This window comes from Acinonyx jubatus, chromosome B3 (assembly GCF_027475565.1).
Source record: "Acinonyx jubatus isolate Ajub_Pintada_27869175 chromosome B3, VMU_Ajub_asm_v1.0, whole genome shotgun sequence".
NCBI lineage: Eukaryota > Metazoa > Chordata > Mammalia > Carnivora > Felidae > Acinonyx > Acinonyx jubatus.
In genome coordinates this window covers 105,868,083-105,885,446 of record NC_069386.1, presented here as the reverse complement: position 1 = coordinate 105,885,446, position 17,364 = coordinate 105,868,083, and the positions used below count along the sequence as shown (strand labels likewise).

Genomic DNA, 17,364 nt, shown 5'->3' with positions numbered 1-17,364 from the left:
AACAAAACATCCCATTTATTGCATCGGGAGGCTGACTGGGAAAGGGCAGAAAGGGAACTTTCAGAGTGGTGGAAATGTTCTTTATTTTGGATTGGGGTGTTGTTTACATGGTTGTGTACATTTGCCAAAGCTCAAATTCTTCACTTATGATCTGTGCATTTCACTATATGTAAATTTTACCTCATTTATTTTTTAAAAAATTAGGGATGGGAAGTGGAAGAGGAATAGAATCCTTTAAAGGAGAATGAGACAAAGATTATAAGAAAGGGAACATGATCCTTAAATTTTTAACACATTCAGGGGCAAACTAAAAGGTTGGCCCCAAGGCAAAAATCTGAAGCACAATTTAATAGGCATGAACGAAAAGAGGCAAGAACCAATTCGGCTAAAATGATGATGAAGAAAATAAAACTCAGTGCATATGTTAAATCACGAGATTGTCAGATTTAGCAAATGTATTGAATCTGGCAACCCAAAGCAATAGATCCTTAGAAACAAAACACCAGCCCACCCAACATAAAACAATTTTCTAAAGCATCTTCTACAAAACGCTCTTTTTATAATTTCCATGTTAGAAATTCTTACTGAGTATGAACTAACTTATACCAGGAACAGCCAAAACTTATCCTTACCTTCAGTGAAGCTCCCTGTTAGGGTTATTACCACAAATACTTTCCCTTCTGGCTCCAGATCCACCTAGAAAGAGAAAAGAATTGTGTGTCATATTCTAATTGTAAAGTATTTTTTGAGGGCCTCAAATAATTCTTTACAAAGAGGTCTATATTGTGCAAATCACAGCCATAAATCAGACCTCAGCAGTCTTTCATTCAACAGTAGGGGAATAAGAAACAAGTGCACAAGAAACTACAAAGATAAAAAAGCAAATCTAAGAGAAACAGTTCTTTCAATAAGTTTTCCTGGTCTTGAATTTTATTCTCTTCCATTTTGGCTCCTTGTGATATTATTGAGAAGTATGCAAAAACTTGGTCACTGTTTCTGAGACATTCCTAGCTGACGTCAGGGCAACATTTTATTAACCCACATGGCGGGTGTATGAAATAGAGAAACAATGGCAACATACAAGGTAATGAACAAATGTGGCATAGTCAGTTGCAACCTTTCCTTTTAGGAAGTAAAAAGTAGGAGAATACTGTCTCCATCTCTACCATTTTCTCTAAGTGTAGTTCATCTTCAGGAAGCACCAGGGAAGGCAATTCAGGAGCTTTGCATGCACTGCTCTTGCTCATTCCCGGAGCGTCAACATCCTTTAAAGCTCTTAATCTATGCTCTGAGATATCAAGACATCTGCTCTGCAAACGAGGCAGCTTGCAGTCTCCCAGCTAGGTCTCATCCTCCACACACACTCGGGTTCCCAAAGACCCTCATGCAGCATGCCTCTGGATTTGGGCAGCGCCCTGTAGATCTGCTCTGATCACACTCAGTCCAGGTAGACAGGCTCTGCCCTCTCCGTGCTGCGTGCTAACCTTGAACTCCCCAAGAACACCTCTGGGCCTTGGACTGTGAGGTTCTTCTGGCCCCCAATATGTGAATTTACAGCTGTCAAAATCTTGTCAGATTCAGCCATGGCTCCATTTCTGCCTTTCACTTTTCATCTGAGAGAGAGAGGTCCAAAGAAGCTGAGTACAGATACAGCTGGCCATTTTTGGTAGAATATTACATTTAAAGAAGCTGCAAATCGTATGGTATCGTGTCCAAACTAGGCAAGGACATGGCCTCCAGCCTGACTGCCCCAGCTGGTTCAGGTCTCTGGGCAAGGTCTTTAACCACCCCAAGCTTCGCTGTTCTCATTCAAAAGTCAGTGACATCACTAGTCAGCATTTCTGGCATGGCTTCCACCAGATGAGCTCAAAGAGCCTTGACAGTGCTATTTACTGTTTTTACTGTACCCATTGGTGACAAAGACTGGTGGAAAAAATGCATTGACCTTACATATTTTTTTAATACCACGCTCCAATTCCATACTTTTTCAAAATAAAAGATGCCTGTTTTGCTCTGACTCAGAAAGTGTCACCTGTACAACAGCCTATTCTTATAAACCCCCCATTCTTCTGCACAAAATCTGCTGTCACGGTGTTACCACACTGTAGATCACCCCAGTGTTCAAACCGGCTACTTACCTCATGACTACCGCTTAGTTAACAATAACCCCTTAACTATCTTAATACCACTTGTGAACCTTTATGGAACAGTTCTGAAAATAGAGCTCTCTGGAGAGATGACTAAACAGGATGTCAGTCTCTAATTGTCTCCACTCTCTGCCTTGACTTGTTTCAAGTCAAAAATATGTTATTTTTACAAGCCACTCCCTCATCTTCAATATGAAGGCCTGGCAGAAAGCACAGGCATGCACACACATTCAACTCACAATATAAACTGCTGCTGGCATAGAAGGAGCTGCTGCCAGCCTCCAGACAGACTGCCGGGGCCGCCTCCGAGATCCTGCGGTCCACGGCCAGCCCGTAAACTCCCTGCAACACTGCCCTGCGGGCCCACAAAGAAGGCCACTCCACCCCCATGGGCCCAGAGCTGCTCTGACAGCCGGAGGTGCCACCACACGGAATCAGGAGCCCTCACAAGTAAAACGGGTTTGCTTCCTCATTTTTGACCACTGCCACCGTCACCATGGAAAAGCCAGCCTCAAACACCAGTGTCAAGCTTAGCCCAGCTAAGACCCCTGACCTTAGAAGAGGGCTTTACAAACTACTGGTCCACCATCAGTCTGACAGGAAAACAATGGCGTGGGTTGCACACAACAGGGATTCTGGATTCTGCAACAGAAGATACGCGCATGTCACACAGTAAGGAAAAGTGCTATGCTGTGAAACTGCTGTTTGCAGTTTCATACGCATGTTTAAGAGTATACTGGGTTTTGGTGTAAAAATGTATCTCTCTCCAAAAGCAGAAGTGTTTCCACCATTAGTTTCCATGCATTGATACTAGTCTTTCCTCTACAGCTATGGTGGCTATTTTCTCTCCAGGCAGAACATCCATTCCAGCCTCCAGGAACAGCACTTCCGCTTGATTTGAGAACTATCCCTCCCTTATGGTGGTCCAGATGGTACAGCTGGGATTCTACTCCTAGTTCCAGATTGGACATGTGAACCCAGGCCTCGCCAGTCAAGGCACTGAATTCTTCCAGCCACGATGGCTGGCCTGGAGCTGACACGTACCCTATAACCAATCATCTGAGTAATCACTATTCCCTACCCACAGTAACTGGCTCAGTTGTGGGCACAAAATCTAACTGGATCCAATCAGGAATCCTGGATCTCACTTCTGCTGAGCTTTAATCTAGAAGGACATAAACTTGGGACTGTCCGGCACCCTTCCTGTCACCACATTGGGCTAAAGAGGGAAGCCAGTTACAAAGAGAAAGCCGACAGACAGAAAGAGACCAGGTCTTATTGTCATTTACATCCTTAGATCAAGCAAGGCTTGATTCTTCTGGACTTTTCAGTTATCTGAGCCTGTAAATTCCTTTTGCTTTGGCCAGTTTGAGTAGGGTGTCCTATCATCTGTACCCAAAAGATTATCCAAATTGGCAGCCAAAGAAAATTAGTCAACTATTTAAAAACAGTTATCGCCTCCCCTCTATACCTTCAAACATCCATTTTACCCCTACAATCTGATCCTCTGCCTCCTTTTGGCATCGAAACAGCTTCTGCAACCAATGACAAATACAAAAATACAAAACAAAAAAAAAAAACAAAAAAAAACCACTGTCAAATACAAAGATATGTGTTTTCATGTCCATTGATTTCTGCAGCTCTGATCCTCTTGACAGCTTCCTTCTTTATGATTTCCTTGCTCCTTATTTCCAGGGCACCCACTTTCCTCATCTTCTCACTGTTCTCTTTCTCTCTCAGACTCCTTTCCAACATATCTCTCTCGCGCGCACGTGCGCGCGCACGCACACGCTTCTTTCCAGCACCTCTTTCTCTCTCTCGGGTTGCCTTTAAACCATGTTAAGCCCTCTGTTTCTTCCTCTGTGTTTCTTCCTCTGAGCCTGCTTCGGATTCTGTTTCCCTCTCTCTCTGCCCCTCCCCCATTCACATTCAGTCTCCATCAGAAATTTAAAAAAATTAAAAAATTAAAAAACAACTCAAAACTCATCCTTATAGGAAGACCTTCCCAGACCTTTTATTTTTTTCCCTTTGAGAGAGAGAACGTGCATTCACGCGCACGAGTGGAGGAGGGGCAGACAGAGAGGGAGGGAGAATCTTAAGCAGGCTTAATGCCCAGTGCAGAGCCTGATGCAGGGATCAGTCTCACAACCATGAGATCATGACCTGAGCTGAAATCAAGAGTCAGATGCTTAACCAACTAAGCCACCCAGGTGCCCCAATTTTCCCAGACCTCTTCAAGCAGTTGGACAACTTTGCACCATTCTAGACACCATTGCTAGAACCCACATCATGCTGCAGTCATTATGCCCTGTCCTTTAGAATCTACCTTGAACATAAGAGGACTGAAACATTCGTGGAACTAATGAGTAAATAAGTTAACACAAGGTGAATATCCCAAGCTCCTTCAGTAGCTTCCTACAAGGCATGGTTTTCTCCTCCTTCCACATTCAGATCAGTTTCCTCCAGATATGCCTTAATTTATCCACATACCCTTAAAAAGAGAACATCGGCCTGTAGGTATGACTGGGTCCTTACAGAGGAGAGCAAAATAACACCAACCTTGATGTTGTCAGTGACACTGTCCATTGCTGATGCAGCTACAGACTGCATGAGCACTATGAGAAGCCCTAGTGAGCCAGGTTGAGTTTGCTATCAACTAAAACCTCTGCACCTCTTCTATGTGCCATCAGCCTCTGTTTTCCACATCCTGTGTAGTGGTTAGGCCCAAAATCCTAGGAGCTTCCTATTTTCTCCCTAGAACTACAGTTTGTTCTAGGCCCCAAGGTTTGCTACATCCCACATCCACTTGGTTCAAATAATTTTCCTTCTCAGCTTTATGGCCTCCAATGTCAGGCCATGGGTTAGCTATGTCATCATCTAAAGCACTGAGAGAATGTCCAACAGAAAAAGGCTGAAGCCAGAGTGTTAGGGAGGCTTCACATAGAAATGGATGCATTTAGCATTCTTTCTGTAAGAGACATTCAGGGAGAAATAACTATACTAACACTTCTCTCCAATAGACCACTTCTGTGGTCAGAAGGGGCACTCCTGGGCGCTGTCAAAACTCAGAAAGCAATAGACTTTTCTTTTTGTTTAATTTACATCCAAGTTAGTTAGCATATAGTATAACAGTGATTTCAGGAGTAGATTCCTTAATGCCCCTTACCCATTTTAGCCCATCCCCCTTCCCACAAGCCCTCCAGTAACCCTCTGTTTGTTCTCCATATTTATGAGTCTCTTATGTTTTATCCCCCTCCCTATTTTTATATTTTTGCTTCCTTTCCCTTATGTTCGTCTGTTTTGTATCTTAAAGTCCTCCTATGAGTGAAGTTATATGATTTGTCTTTCTCTAATTTCCCTTAGCATAAAACCCTCTAGTTCCATCCATGTAGTTGCAAATGGCAAGATTTCCTTCTTTTTGATTGCTGAGTAATACTCCATTATATATATATATATATATATATATATATATATATATATATATATATCTTCTTTATCCATTCACCCATAACAATGGACTTTTTAAAAATGACATTATAATGCACAAATAGTATTAATTCAACAAATGGCGCTGTAACCAATGGATGTCTATATGCAAAATAGTGAACTTCAACTCTTGCATTGTAAATTACACAAAAATTAATTCAAAATGGATCACAGACCTAAAGAAAAACCTAAAAATTTAATACTTCAAGAAAAATACACAAGGGAAAGTTGGGAGGATCCTGGGTTAGACAAATTTTTCTAGATATGAAACCAAAAGCACAATCCATGGAAGAAAAAAATGACAAATTGGACTTCATCAAAATTAAAGTTTCTCTCTTTGAAAGACCTGCTCAAGAGTATGAAATATGAATCACAGATTAGGAGAAAATAGTTGAAAATAGCATAAAACAGATTAGGAGTAAATCCTATATCTGATAAAGTATTTGTATCCAGAATGGAGGACTTACAAAATTCACTAATAAAACGAAGAATCTAACTTTTCAAAGATGGGTTTCATCACTTCAGGTTTCACTGAAGAAGATATACAGATGGCAGATAGGTACATAAAACAAGTTCAACATCATTACTCATTAGAGAAATGCAAATTAAAACCACAATGCAATAACAATATATACCTCTTAGGATGGCTAACATTGAAAAGTCCAACCATACTGTTTGTACAAATACGGAATAACTGGAATTCTCACACACTATTGATGTGACTGTACAATGGCACCATTACTCTGGAAACAGTTTGACATTTTCTTAAAAAGTTACACAACACACACACCTCCCCATTTGATCCGGCCATTCCGCTCCAGGTATATACCCAAGATTAAAGACAGCATATGTCCATACAAAGACATGCACACAAATGCTCACAGGAGTTTTTAAAATGTGGTATAGCCATATACTGGAATAGCATTCAATAATAAAAAGAATGAACTGTTGATGCATGCAACAGCATGGAAGAATACCGAATGAAAGAAACCAAACAAAAAAAGAGTACATTCTGTCTAGAAAAGGCAAACTAATCTATAGTGACAGAAAAGTGATCAGGGGTTGCCTGGGGGCAAGGGTAAGGAAAATAGGACAAGTGATAGGGAAGGATTACCACGGGGCATGAGAGTACCAACACAATTAAATGGAAAAAGAATATTCTTTTTAACTAATGGTGCTAGGACAACTGGATATCCACATGCCAAGGAATGAAGGTGGCCTGTACCTTATACCATATGTAAACATGAACTCAACGTGGATCAGAGACCCAATGACAGAGCTAAAACTATAAAATTCTTAGAAGAAAGCATAGGAGTACGTTTTCCTGACCTTGGGTTAGACAATGGTTTCTTAGGTAGGACATCCAAGTGCAAGATATGACATCAAGTACAAGAATATGTACAAGCGACAAAAAAAAAAAAGTGATAAGTTGAACTGCATCAAAGTTAAAAACTTTTAAGGTAGGAAAACAAAGAGTCTATACCTCACCACCCAGATACCCTTTCCCAAGGGCCGCTCTCATCAACTTTCCCCTTCGAAGCCTCAGCTGGCTTCCCAGTGCCTTCAGAATAAAACTCAAGCCGCTCCACCTGGCTCTCTGGGCTACCTGGGTTCCCTTTCACTGCCTCCACATTAATTTATCCAAACCTCTTTTTCAAGCTTCCATTCTTTAAACCTGCTCATCCAGTCAGGCCTGTCTCCTCACCATGGCTTAGCCGTTCCTTTGCTCATGCTGTCATCTATGCTTGGAAAGTCTCTCTTCACCTGGCCACTCATTCAAACCTTTACTGAATTATTCCTAGGGCTGGGATTATCTCCAGGTGTTCAGGATTTCCCAAAGTAGCTCCCTAGGGCTACAGGTGGGATATGGAACCCAGTGTACCTGGTGAAAATGAACCAGCCATAGGAGCTGAAGGAAAGAACTTTTCCCAGGAAGATCTTGACACGAGCATTGATCCCTCTAGTCTCAAAATTCCTATCTTGAGTATTATCTGAATACTTACCTATGCCCTTGAACAATTAGATAAAATTTCATATACTTATATCTTGTCACTTGCAGTAAGTCTGTAAGCTCCACTCCAGCAGGATCTGACACTTTTATGTTCCCCAAAGGGCCTAGCAAAGTTCCTTGAACCAAATAAACACTCAACAAATATCTGTTGATTTAGTCTAATGAGTTGAATTGGAAGTTGCATTTGATCACCTCAATTTCATCACCTATAAAATGGGAATAATATCCCCACATGCTATAATAAACATGTGAGAGCACTTCACAAAATATAAAAGCACGCCAAAATGACACCAAGGCATACCAGTAGCGTGTGGAGTTCATGGGCCCATGGCCTAGGCATCCTGCTCTGTTTGCTTGATGTTCCCACTAGATCTCTAGGATCCCCTCCCTCCCCTCTAAACCCCTACCCTGTGTTTGCCTTCCCTTGGCATACTTGGCAGAAGCTGAACAAGTCACTTACATCTCGACTCTGTCTCCTTGGTCATGAAATGAGAGGACTGTCTAAAAACCTTTCTAGCTCCGATGTTGCATGATTCTAAACAGGCTTAAATAAAAGCCTACACACAGGACTCAACGGAAACACTCATTTAATTAACTGGTAATAATTTACAACCATTTCCCTTCACAAAAAGGCATTAGAATTGATCATAGACAGGAACCTTCTGTCTACTTAATACTCATCTTGTCCTGGGATAAGCAGAGGGATCTAGCATATTAAAAGAAAAAAAAAAACAATACTTTATTTGGGCAAAAGGAGAAGTTCACCTAGACTCTGGGCCTTGAGCCAAACATCTGTGAGATTCAGATTTTTGGCTTGGTGGCTTGTTTCTATAACTTTTCTAAGTCCTGCTCTCTAGCGATAAGTAACCACCTAAAACCGTGATAAAGTATTTCACAATTCTCTTTCAGCTGAAACTATCAGGCTTAAGAATGAAAGTTCATATCTCCAACAAGGAAATATACAGCTCTGTTCTTTAATAATACAAATAACAGCTACTATGTCTTGAGTTTATCAATATGTAGGAGCTAAGTGTCTGACCTACATTGTTTCTCACCTTCACCACCTGCAAGTATCACCACCACCACTATACGGACGGGAAAAATGGAGGCTCAGAGAGGTCATGGAATTGACCAAGGTCACCAGCAGTGAAGGCCAAGACAAGACCCAGATTCAATGAAGATCACATACTGGTTCCATAGCAGCCTGTCTCAAGGCTGCAATGTGTGACGGCATCTGTCTATGGGTTACCGCAGGCTTACCCCTTGCCTTTTGCTCCCCTGATGCCAGCTTGCCTGTGTTTCTGGCATGGTAGGTCATCACATCACCTGTCTCCTTTGGGAACTCACGCAAGACTCATGCCATCAGCACCTGAGGATGCTCCCTGTCAAATGCCAGTTTTCCTCAGTGTTCCAGGCTCGCCTCCTCACTGCCAAGGCCAGTGGTAGTGGCACCAGCCTGACGGTGTCACTAGATGGCTCCCCATGGGGGGTATGAGGCAGGAGCTGCTAAGCATAGCAAATCTGTGCTGGAGCTGGTAAAAAGCAGTGGGCAGCTCAGGACCCATTAGTCATCTGCCTGGAGGACCCAAGTCAGTGTCATGTGCTGTAGACAGACAACGCATCCCCTCGCTGTGGGAAGGCATTTATAGCAAAAGGGGGTGAATGAGGCAAATCCCACAGCCCTGCTGATTTTCTATTTTCATCTAACAATCAGACAAGTTTTAGGAGTTAAAAACACACTAAGAGGTATCACAGATTAAAATTATCAGAAAAAGGTGGCAAAAACTGAACAGAAGAGTGAGGCTTATCAAATCTGACTCAAGTTGAAAGTGAAGGAAGATACTATCTCTATTTTAGTGATTATGTCCTCATCTCGCCAAGTCTGGGCCTTCCATTAGGGTCAGAAAAGGGGATGGGCATAGAGCCCCAGGCTGTGACCACAGCTCTGGTGGCAGGACATCTGGTGGACCAGCCTTTAAGTTTTGTTTGTTTGTTTGTTTGTTTGTTTTTCGTATCTATGGTTCCAAGTCAGAAGTGATTTCTGAACTCCATTGAGCAAGTGAAGACGTTTCAATACTACTGAAGAATCTGTCTCTGAAATTCACACGTAAGGCTCATGATAACTCTTCACGGGCCCAGCTAAACATACCCACAAAACCATTATAAATTTAACTGACACTCCATTACCTCTACGTTCTAGCATAAACGACGTATCTCGGGTGAAGTTAAAATCTGGTGCATTAAAATTAACTTTCAAAGTTTCTCTGCCCATAAGGAAAAATCAAGATTGATTGATTGAAGAGTCAAGATTGGATACCTCTGAGGAGAGGTTTTGTTTTCTCTGCCAAAAGCGGGCTAAGGACAGATAGAAATGGTCTTCTGGAGCAGTGCTGTGTCTCTCTGTCAGTCTTGGACTCCACTATCTAAGGGACTGAAAATGTAAATTAAATGAAGGTCGCCTTAGGCTCTTCAAAATGTTCCACTACGGTTCCTCCCCAGTTACATCCCAGGTAGTTTAATTCTGTGCTTACCTGATGCATCTTCTGTGAATGAGGACAGAGGCTGTGAAGGCCCCTGCCCAGGCCCCACTGCAGTCCAGAGAGGCTAGTGCTCCTAATGGACCAAAAGGGGCAGGCCAAGCCCTTCCGAAGAAGCCAAACACCCACCCTGGAAACCGGCAAAGGCTTCTCTGAATAGCACCCTCCAAAACCGAGGAGGCACCTTCCTTCTCCTCCAACAGGATGTCCCCGAGGACCTCACACCAAAGCAGATCCTGAAGTGAGAGAGAGAACCATAGTAATTGTGTTCCTTCACCATACCGCATATCCCCCATATCAAAGAACACTTTAAAGGAGCACTTTCTTCATGATCTCAACCCTTCTCTTTCCTGCTCCATAGACCCTTCCAGAAAGAGAACATACTCTCCACTTGCCAGGATGAGGCGCTAGATGAAACGGACAGGTGGCTGTTTGACCCTGGCTACAGGAGACAAATGCTGTCCATGCCCAACCTCCTACTCAGCAGCCTTCCAGCCTCCTTCCTTTTCCACAGCCTCTGTGGCTGTCTGGTAAGAGGTGTCAGTGCCCCAAGAAGCCTCCTCCTCTGAAGGGAAGCTCCCATAAAAAAGGGAAGATAGCAGGAGATAGAGTCTAGTAAGTTTTGCCACAGATGTTAAGTTACTTTTCTAGAGTGAACAGGGATATATCAAATATTTGTAATGAAATAATTATCCCCCACTGCTCTGCCCCCATCCTAACATTTTAAACTGAAGATGTCAGATTATTTTTTAAAAGGATATAAATACACCCAGAATTATTCTACATTGTTGACTCTCACTATCCATCATAATGGAGGAAGAAGGCAAAAGCTCTAGCAAAACCAAATCAAGGAATGAGCCAAAACTACATATTTAGCATACTTAAGCATTCAGGATGCTTTACTCGCTTATACTTAAATGGCCATTGCTCAGGCTCTAGGTTAACTGGAAAAGACTCTAAATTTCAAGGGACACCAGAAAATACCTCCAGCCCAAGTGTCTCTCCCAAATGGTTATGACACCTGTACTCTTTTTGGTCTTCTAGAAGGAAGGAGAAATGAAAGCTCTACAGAAGGGACATTTATGCCCTTCCTAGAAATTCAGATAGCTTTCCAGGTAGACCAGAAGAGGAAGTATATACTAATGCATAGAGGACCTGTTGGTGTTACATACGGTTGAATGCAGACTCTGTCAATGAAACAGGTCAAGAATGACGCTGGAGAGGAAAGGGTATTCGATCAATCATTGCCTCATGGCACAATGGAAAGTTAGCCCTTATCCTAGGACAATGGAGAGCCACTGAAGGGGCTCAGTCAGCAATGTTACAGGATCACATCTATATGACAGGTCCCTACCTATAGAGTGTTGGGGTTATAAGGAGAAAGAAGCTGGTGGTGGGCATAAATATTCAAAGAATAGTCCAGCAGTCTTAGGGAAGGATGGCACTGACTTGAGCTAAGCCAGCAGCAGAGGGAATGGAGAGGAGGAGGCAGACAGAGGAAAGACAGGGGAGAGAGAAGCAGCCAAACCTTGTAACCGAAGTGTAATGGAAGATGAAAGAGAAGTAGCCACAGAGTCTCTAGGGCCAATGGTGGTCCCTGGTGCCATTAACTGAGACAAGAACTCCAAAGGGATGAGCAGATTTGGAGGGGAGATAGAGTTTAATCATTACCCATGTCAATCGACCATCTACGGCTTAACAATTGCAGATGAAGAACGAGGAAGGCCAGAAAAATATAAAATACAGCCCAGTACAGTCTCAGCCAAAAAGGTAAGGACAACATTAAAAGCACATGCAGATCAAGAGAAGGAACAATCAAGTTATAATAAGTGGAAGGGGAGGCCACTGTGACTCGAGAGAACATCATGAGCAGAGGTAGAACAAATATCGGAATACAAACTAGACCAGTGTGCATGGAGGAGTGTCCATTCAGAGGACTAAGAGAAGGTTGGAGGCAAAACCATGGAAGCTGCTGCACTGGGAAAACTTTAACCTTATTACGCATGCGAAGAGCCATCAGTAGAGGTTTCTGATTATGCAAATTAATGGAGAGTAACAAGTAAAGGGGGCATTTGGTCTATTAGACCAATGAATGGGGAATCACTATGGTCTAGAAATATGAAAAGTTTCATAAAGGTAGAATCAGCAGAAATTAAAAATAATTTGAAGTGAGTAAACAAAAGTAGTAGAAAGTCAAAGGAATATTGAATTTTGGAGCTGGGTAACCTAGGATCTATGACCCACAGGCCAATTTCAGCCCACTGCTTATTTTTGTAAGTAAAGTTTTATTGAAACACAGCACACCTATCTTTGTTTACATATTATCTATGTGTATTTTTGCGCTACAAAGGCAGAGGTAAGTAGTTATGACTGAGACCTTATGGCCACAAAGTAAAAAATAGTTACTGTCTGGCCCTTTACAGAAAAAGTCTGCCAACCTCTGTTGCCATCAACCAACCAAGGAACGCAGGGGGAAGGAACATGTTTTAAAAGGAAGGAAATGAGTTCAAATTTGGACACAAGGTACTCAAATAGAAACATCTAGCAAGAAGTTAGAAATAAGGACAAACTGTGAAGATAGGGATGGGGTTCTTATCTGGGAATCTTTCTCAAAAGTTGATCACTAAGAGCCACTAAATTTTTCAAGAAAGGGAGAATCAGGAAAGGAAATTCATTTAGGAGATGGAAGAAAGAAGAACCAGAGATGCAATCTGAGAGGTGAGTGGCCTCACCCAGGTGCGGTGTTGTGGCATGTGAGAGAAAACAGCTTCAAAAGGAAGAGAAGCCACACGCTGCACAGGTGGAGGAAGGTAAGAGCCCTCAGGCTTGGGAACTGGGAGGTAACAGAAGGACCAGGATACCCATCCCATCTTTAGCAGCTCTGTTGGAAAGGTCCTCCTCATGCTAAGCTAAAGTGCATCCAGATCCCTGTACCTTCCCCTGCAAGTTCAGTTCCACTCTACAATTTACCCTGCCAAGATAGGGACAGAGAGAACAGCACAAAGGCAGGAAGGAACATGTAGTTTAGTTAAGTTGTACTATATAGTTTGAGTTTTGAAGGTAAAGCTAGAAATGCAAGGTTTGGATGCCAAGTTGAGTTTAAATTTAAGTGTAAAAAATGAGACTAGTAATAGTAAGGATAGGCTAGAAGACAAGCTAGCAGGGAGCAGACTGGACTGGGTTATAGCGGGCACAGTTAAGGGTCTATTCCAACCATACAGGTTGGCAGTGGAGGAAACAGGAGGAAAACACTGTAAGAGGAGCTCAGCGTGACTTGGAGACTAAGGGTTCAAGATGATGAAAAGCCAAAAAGGCTCCAGGATCGGAAGCTCGTAAGACAGCCTGGAAGAAGTAACAGAATCCAGAAGGTCAGTTGGGTGTGGATGACTCTAATTTATAAACATCTTGATTTTGAAAGGACAGGTTCAGGTAGAAATGTTTGGCCAAAAGATAGATGGGTCTGAAACGTAGAACAAAGGGCCAGGCAGAGTTTTAAGCGTCACCCACGCAAAAGTACAACTGAGCCACAAGATAGTTGATCCCAAGGACAGAGGGTACAGTTGAAAGAGCAAAGGGTCAAGGGCCAACACCGTGTTTAGAGGATAGGAGAAAGCAGAACGAGCAAAAGAGAAAGAAGAGAGTGCAGAAAGACACCACAGTCACGTGAGGCACCCTGAGCAGTTCCACGTGCTTTTTTGCCATCTATCTTCACAACTGCCTTCTGAGTACGGAGAAGCAAAGCACCATTATCCCCACCGTACTGCACAGTCACCCAGAGGGAAAAGACGTAATAAATTGGCGGCAGGTTAACCTAGGTTTGGATTTTAGGGCCTTAACTACCATTCCCACCATCCTGTGAAGAGAATCCTACAGCATTTATGTCTTTCAGAGAAGCCCGATTAATGAATATTTACCACACAAGAAGGTTTCATAAAGTTTACCTGCTCCATTCTCTTACTTCTTCCTAAAGCATCTGCTTTTAGGAACTAGTTTCCATCCACAGTTGCAACCCAACGAGGGCATCCGCCAGCTGACAGGCTGACAGCAGACCAGTTTCTAAGCATTAGGTGAAATTAAAACCAGATCCGCTTTCAGATACAACTGGCTGGTAGGACTTTCAACTGGATATTAAATGAAATGGTGAGTTGGGGCCATTGATGGGCTTAGGAAGTAAGAAGAGAAACCTGAGACAGAATCCGCCCCCCCCCCCACCACTTCCCACCCCAGATCTAAATCGGAGCTACTCAAACACCTGAACCAGGACTCTCTGGGGGCTTTTCAGGGAAATGGAAAACCCATCCCACACTACTTCCTTCTTTTAAAGCAGCAAATGACAAGGCCCTGCCAGCCTTGCCTTGTCCTATAAGAAACTGCTAATATTTATTCTATTTCTTCTACCTAGCAACACTTTCAAACTCTTAAAAATGCCTTCATGGGGTGCCCTGAGTGGCTCAGTTGGTTAGGCATCTGACTCTTGACTTCAGCTCAGATCATGAGCTCCTGGATCATGAGATCCAGCCCCGCGACAGACTGCGCTGACAGCACAGAGCCTGCTTGGGATATTCCCTCTCTCTCTCTCTCTCTCTCTCTCTCTCTCTCTCAAAATAAGAAATCATTTTTAAAATGCCTTCATTAGGGCAGGAGGTTTTTTTAGGGCAGTAAAACTCTTCCATATGATACTATAAGGACACGAAGCATTTGTCAAAACCCTTAAAACTTCACAGCACAATGAACCTGAATGCAGTTAAAAAAATAAAAAGCATTTAGGAGGTCAAGAGATCCCAGGATGGAATGCAGACCACAACATGAGAATCAACCGTATCAAAATGTATGAAATCACCTCACCGAAGGGAGTAGGGGAAAAGGTGCTGAGCTAAGTAACTCTGGGAGTGAAGACTCTAGGCAAAAGGAGGCACTTAACTGTAGCTAAAGTTGAGCAGTGGGAATGATCCCAGCTGACCGTTCTGACACCACTATACGTGTGAGCAATGGATGGATGGAGGGTGGTGGGAGGGAGCTTCTCACTGTTGCATGGGAGTCTGCAGACAAGGGGAGAAAGGCCAAAATGACCCATGTGGTACTGCATTGGAGGTGGAGCCATCCATATGAACTCATGTTTGCTTAATACAGCTACATATGGATATACACAGAAATACAGGTATGTGTATACATAAAAGTTAGGACACATACATCCATTTCCTTGACCTGTCAGCTGGAAGGCCCTGCACCCAATGAGCAACATGCACACGCAGCTTCCAGAACTTGGTTTCTAACTCCATTCTCTGATAAAAGGAACCAGGGCTCCTTGAAAAAATGGCTGATTCCAGGGATGCATTAAGGAATATATACAATGAGCCTGGAACACCAGGTAGTGCCAGCAAGAGTAAGAAAGCATAAAGGGGCACCTGCGTGGCCCAGTCAGTTGAGCGTCTGAATTAGGCTCAGGTCATGATCTCACCATTTGTGAGCTTGAGCCCCAAATCAGGCTCTGTGCTGGCAGCTCAGAGCCTGGAGCCTGCTTTGGGTTCTGTGTGTGTGTGTGTGTGTGTGTGTGTGTGTGTGTGTGTGTGTGTGTGTGTCTGCCCCTCCCCAACTCGCACTCTGTCTCTCTCTCTCTCTCTCTCAAAAATACACATTTAAAAATTAAAAAAAAAAAGAAAGTCTTAAAAAAAAAACCCACAACGATGGAGGTATTTCACAAAAGGATAAAGGAGCCGCTGAAAGAGCTCCCAAAAACCAAAACTGGAAGAGTTTGAGCAAAAAAATAATGTAGAATTGTATATAACCTGAAGTATAAATATTCATAAGTCCACAGAGAACTAAATAAATGACTGAATACATACATACATACATACATACATACATACATACATACATACATTGGGAGAAGGGACAAGTCTCCAATGCAGAAAATTATCAAATAATGTATGTACATACTGCCCCCCTCCTGGAGGTGGGCCATAACTCATCACACCTTAAGTGTGAGCTCTGCATAGTGACTTCCTTCCAAAGAGTACAGTGCAGAAACGGAGGAAAAGGAGTAAGTTCAGGGGAGAAACCTTACAAACGTTAGCTCAGCCATGTGATCAAGGTCCACATCCACAGGATTAAATCATGTCGATAGTATTCCTGCATGTAATGTGTAGCAATGTAATTGATGTGACGTAATGAAATACGGCACTTTAATTCTGTGGTCTTCCTCTGCAAAAGCCTTCCATAAGCCCTGTCTAACCACAGAGAAATATTAGGCAAACCCAAATTGAAGGATATTCTACCTGACTTGTATTCCTCAAGCTTTTAAGCTCACCAAAAACAAAGAACGTCTAAGAAACTGACAGTCTCAAGGAGACTAAGGAATAATGACAATAAAATACAGTAAAACCTTGGTTTGTGAGCATAATTCGTTCTGGAAACATGCTTCTAATCCAAAGCACCTGTGTATCAAAATGAATTTCAAGAACCATTGGCACAGTTGTGATCATGTGACATTTGGCATCACGTACTACTCGTTTTGCAAGACATCGCTCGTTTATCAAGTTAAAATTTATTAGAACTGTTTGCTGGACTCACGGAACCCTCGCAGAAAAAGTTACGCACAATCCAAGGTTTTACTATGGAATGTAGTATCCTGGATGGAATCCTCACACAGAAAGGGCACATTGGGTAAAAACTGATGAAATCTGATTAACCTATAGAGTTTAGGAATAATACATCATTATTGGTTCATTAGCTGTGACAAATGTACCATGCTAATGTAAGATAGTAATAACAGGAAACTGGATGTGGGGTGTATGGGAATTCTCTGTACTAGCTTTCCAATTTTTTTGGAAATCTGCAATTATTTTAAAATGTCTATTTAAGAAAAATGTCTTTTAAATAAAAACTGCCTGGGGCGCCTGGGTGACTCAGTCGGTTAAGCGTCCGACTTCAGCTCAGGTCACGATCTCGCGGTCCGTGAGTTTGAGCCCCGCGTGGGGTTCTGGGCTGATGGCTCAGAGCCTGGAGCCTGCTTCCGGTTCTGTGTCTCCCTCTCTCTCTGCCCCTCCCCCGTTCATGCTCTGTCTCTCTCTGTCTCAAAAATAAATAAACGTTAAAAAAAAAATTAAAAAAAAAAACTGCCTCCATTGAGGGCTAAATCTAGGTAACTTTTAGAGAAATTAAAGTCTGAGTTAGTAACAATATT

General features: G+C 42.6%; 1 protein-coding gene across 2 annotated transcripts in view; it reads right to left on the bottom strand.

The window, feature by feature from the left end:
• PRKCH (protein kinase C eta) overlaps window positions 1-17,364 on the bottom strand; it is a 230,490-nt gene that overhangs the window by 162,881 nt on the left and 50,245 nt on the right. For both annotated transcript variants that reach the window (XM_015071812.3, XM_053224525.1), the window contains exon 2: window positions 633-696. In XM_015071812.3, the coding sequence (XP_014927298.2) occupies window positions 633-696 (64 nt within the window). The remainder of the gene's footprint in view (window positions 1-632; window positions 697-17,364) is intronic.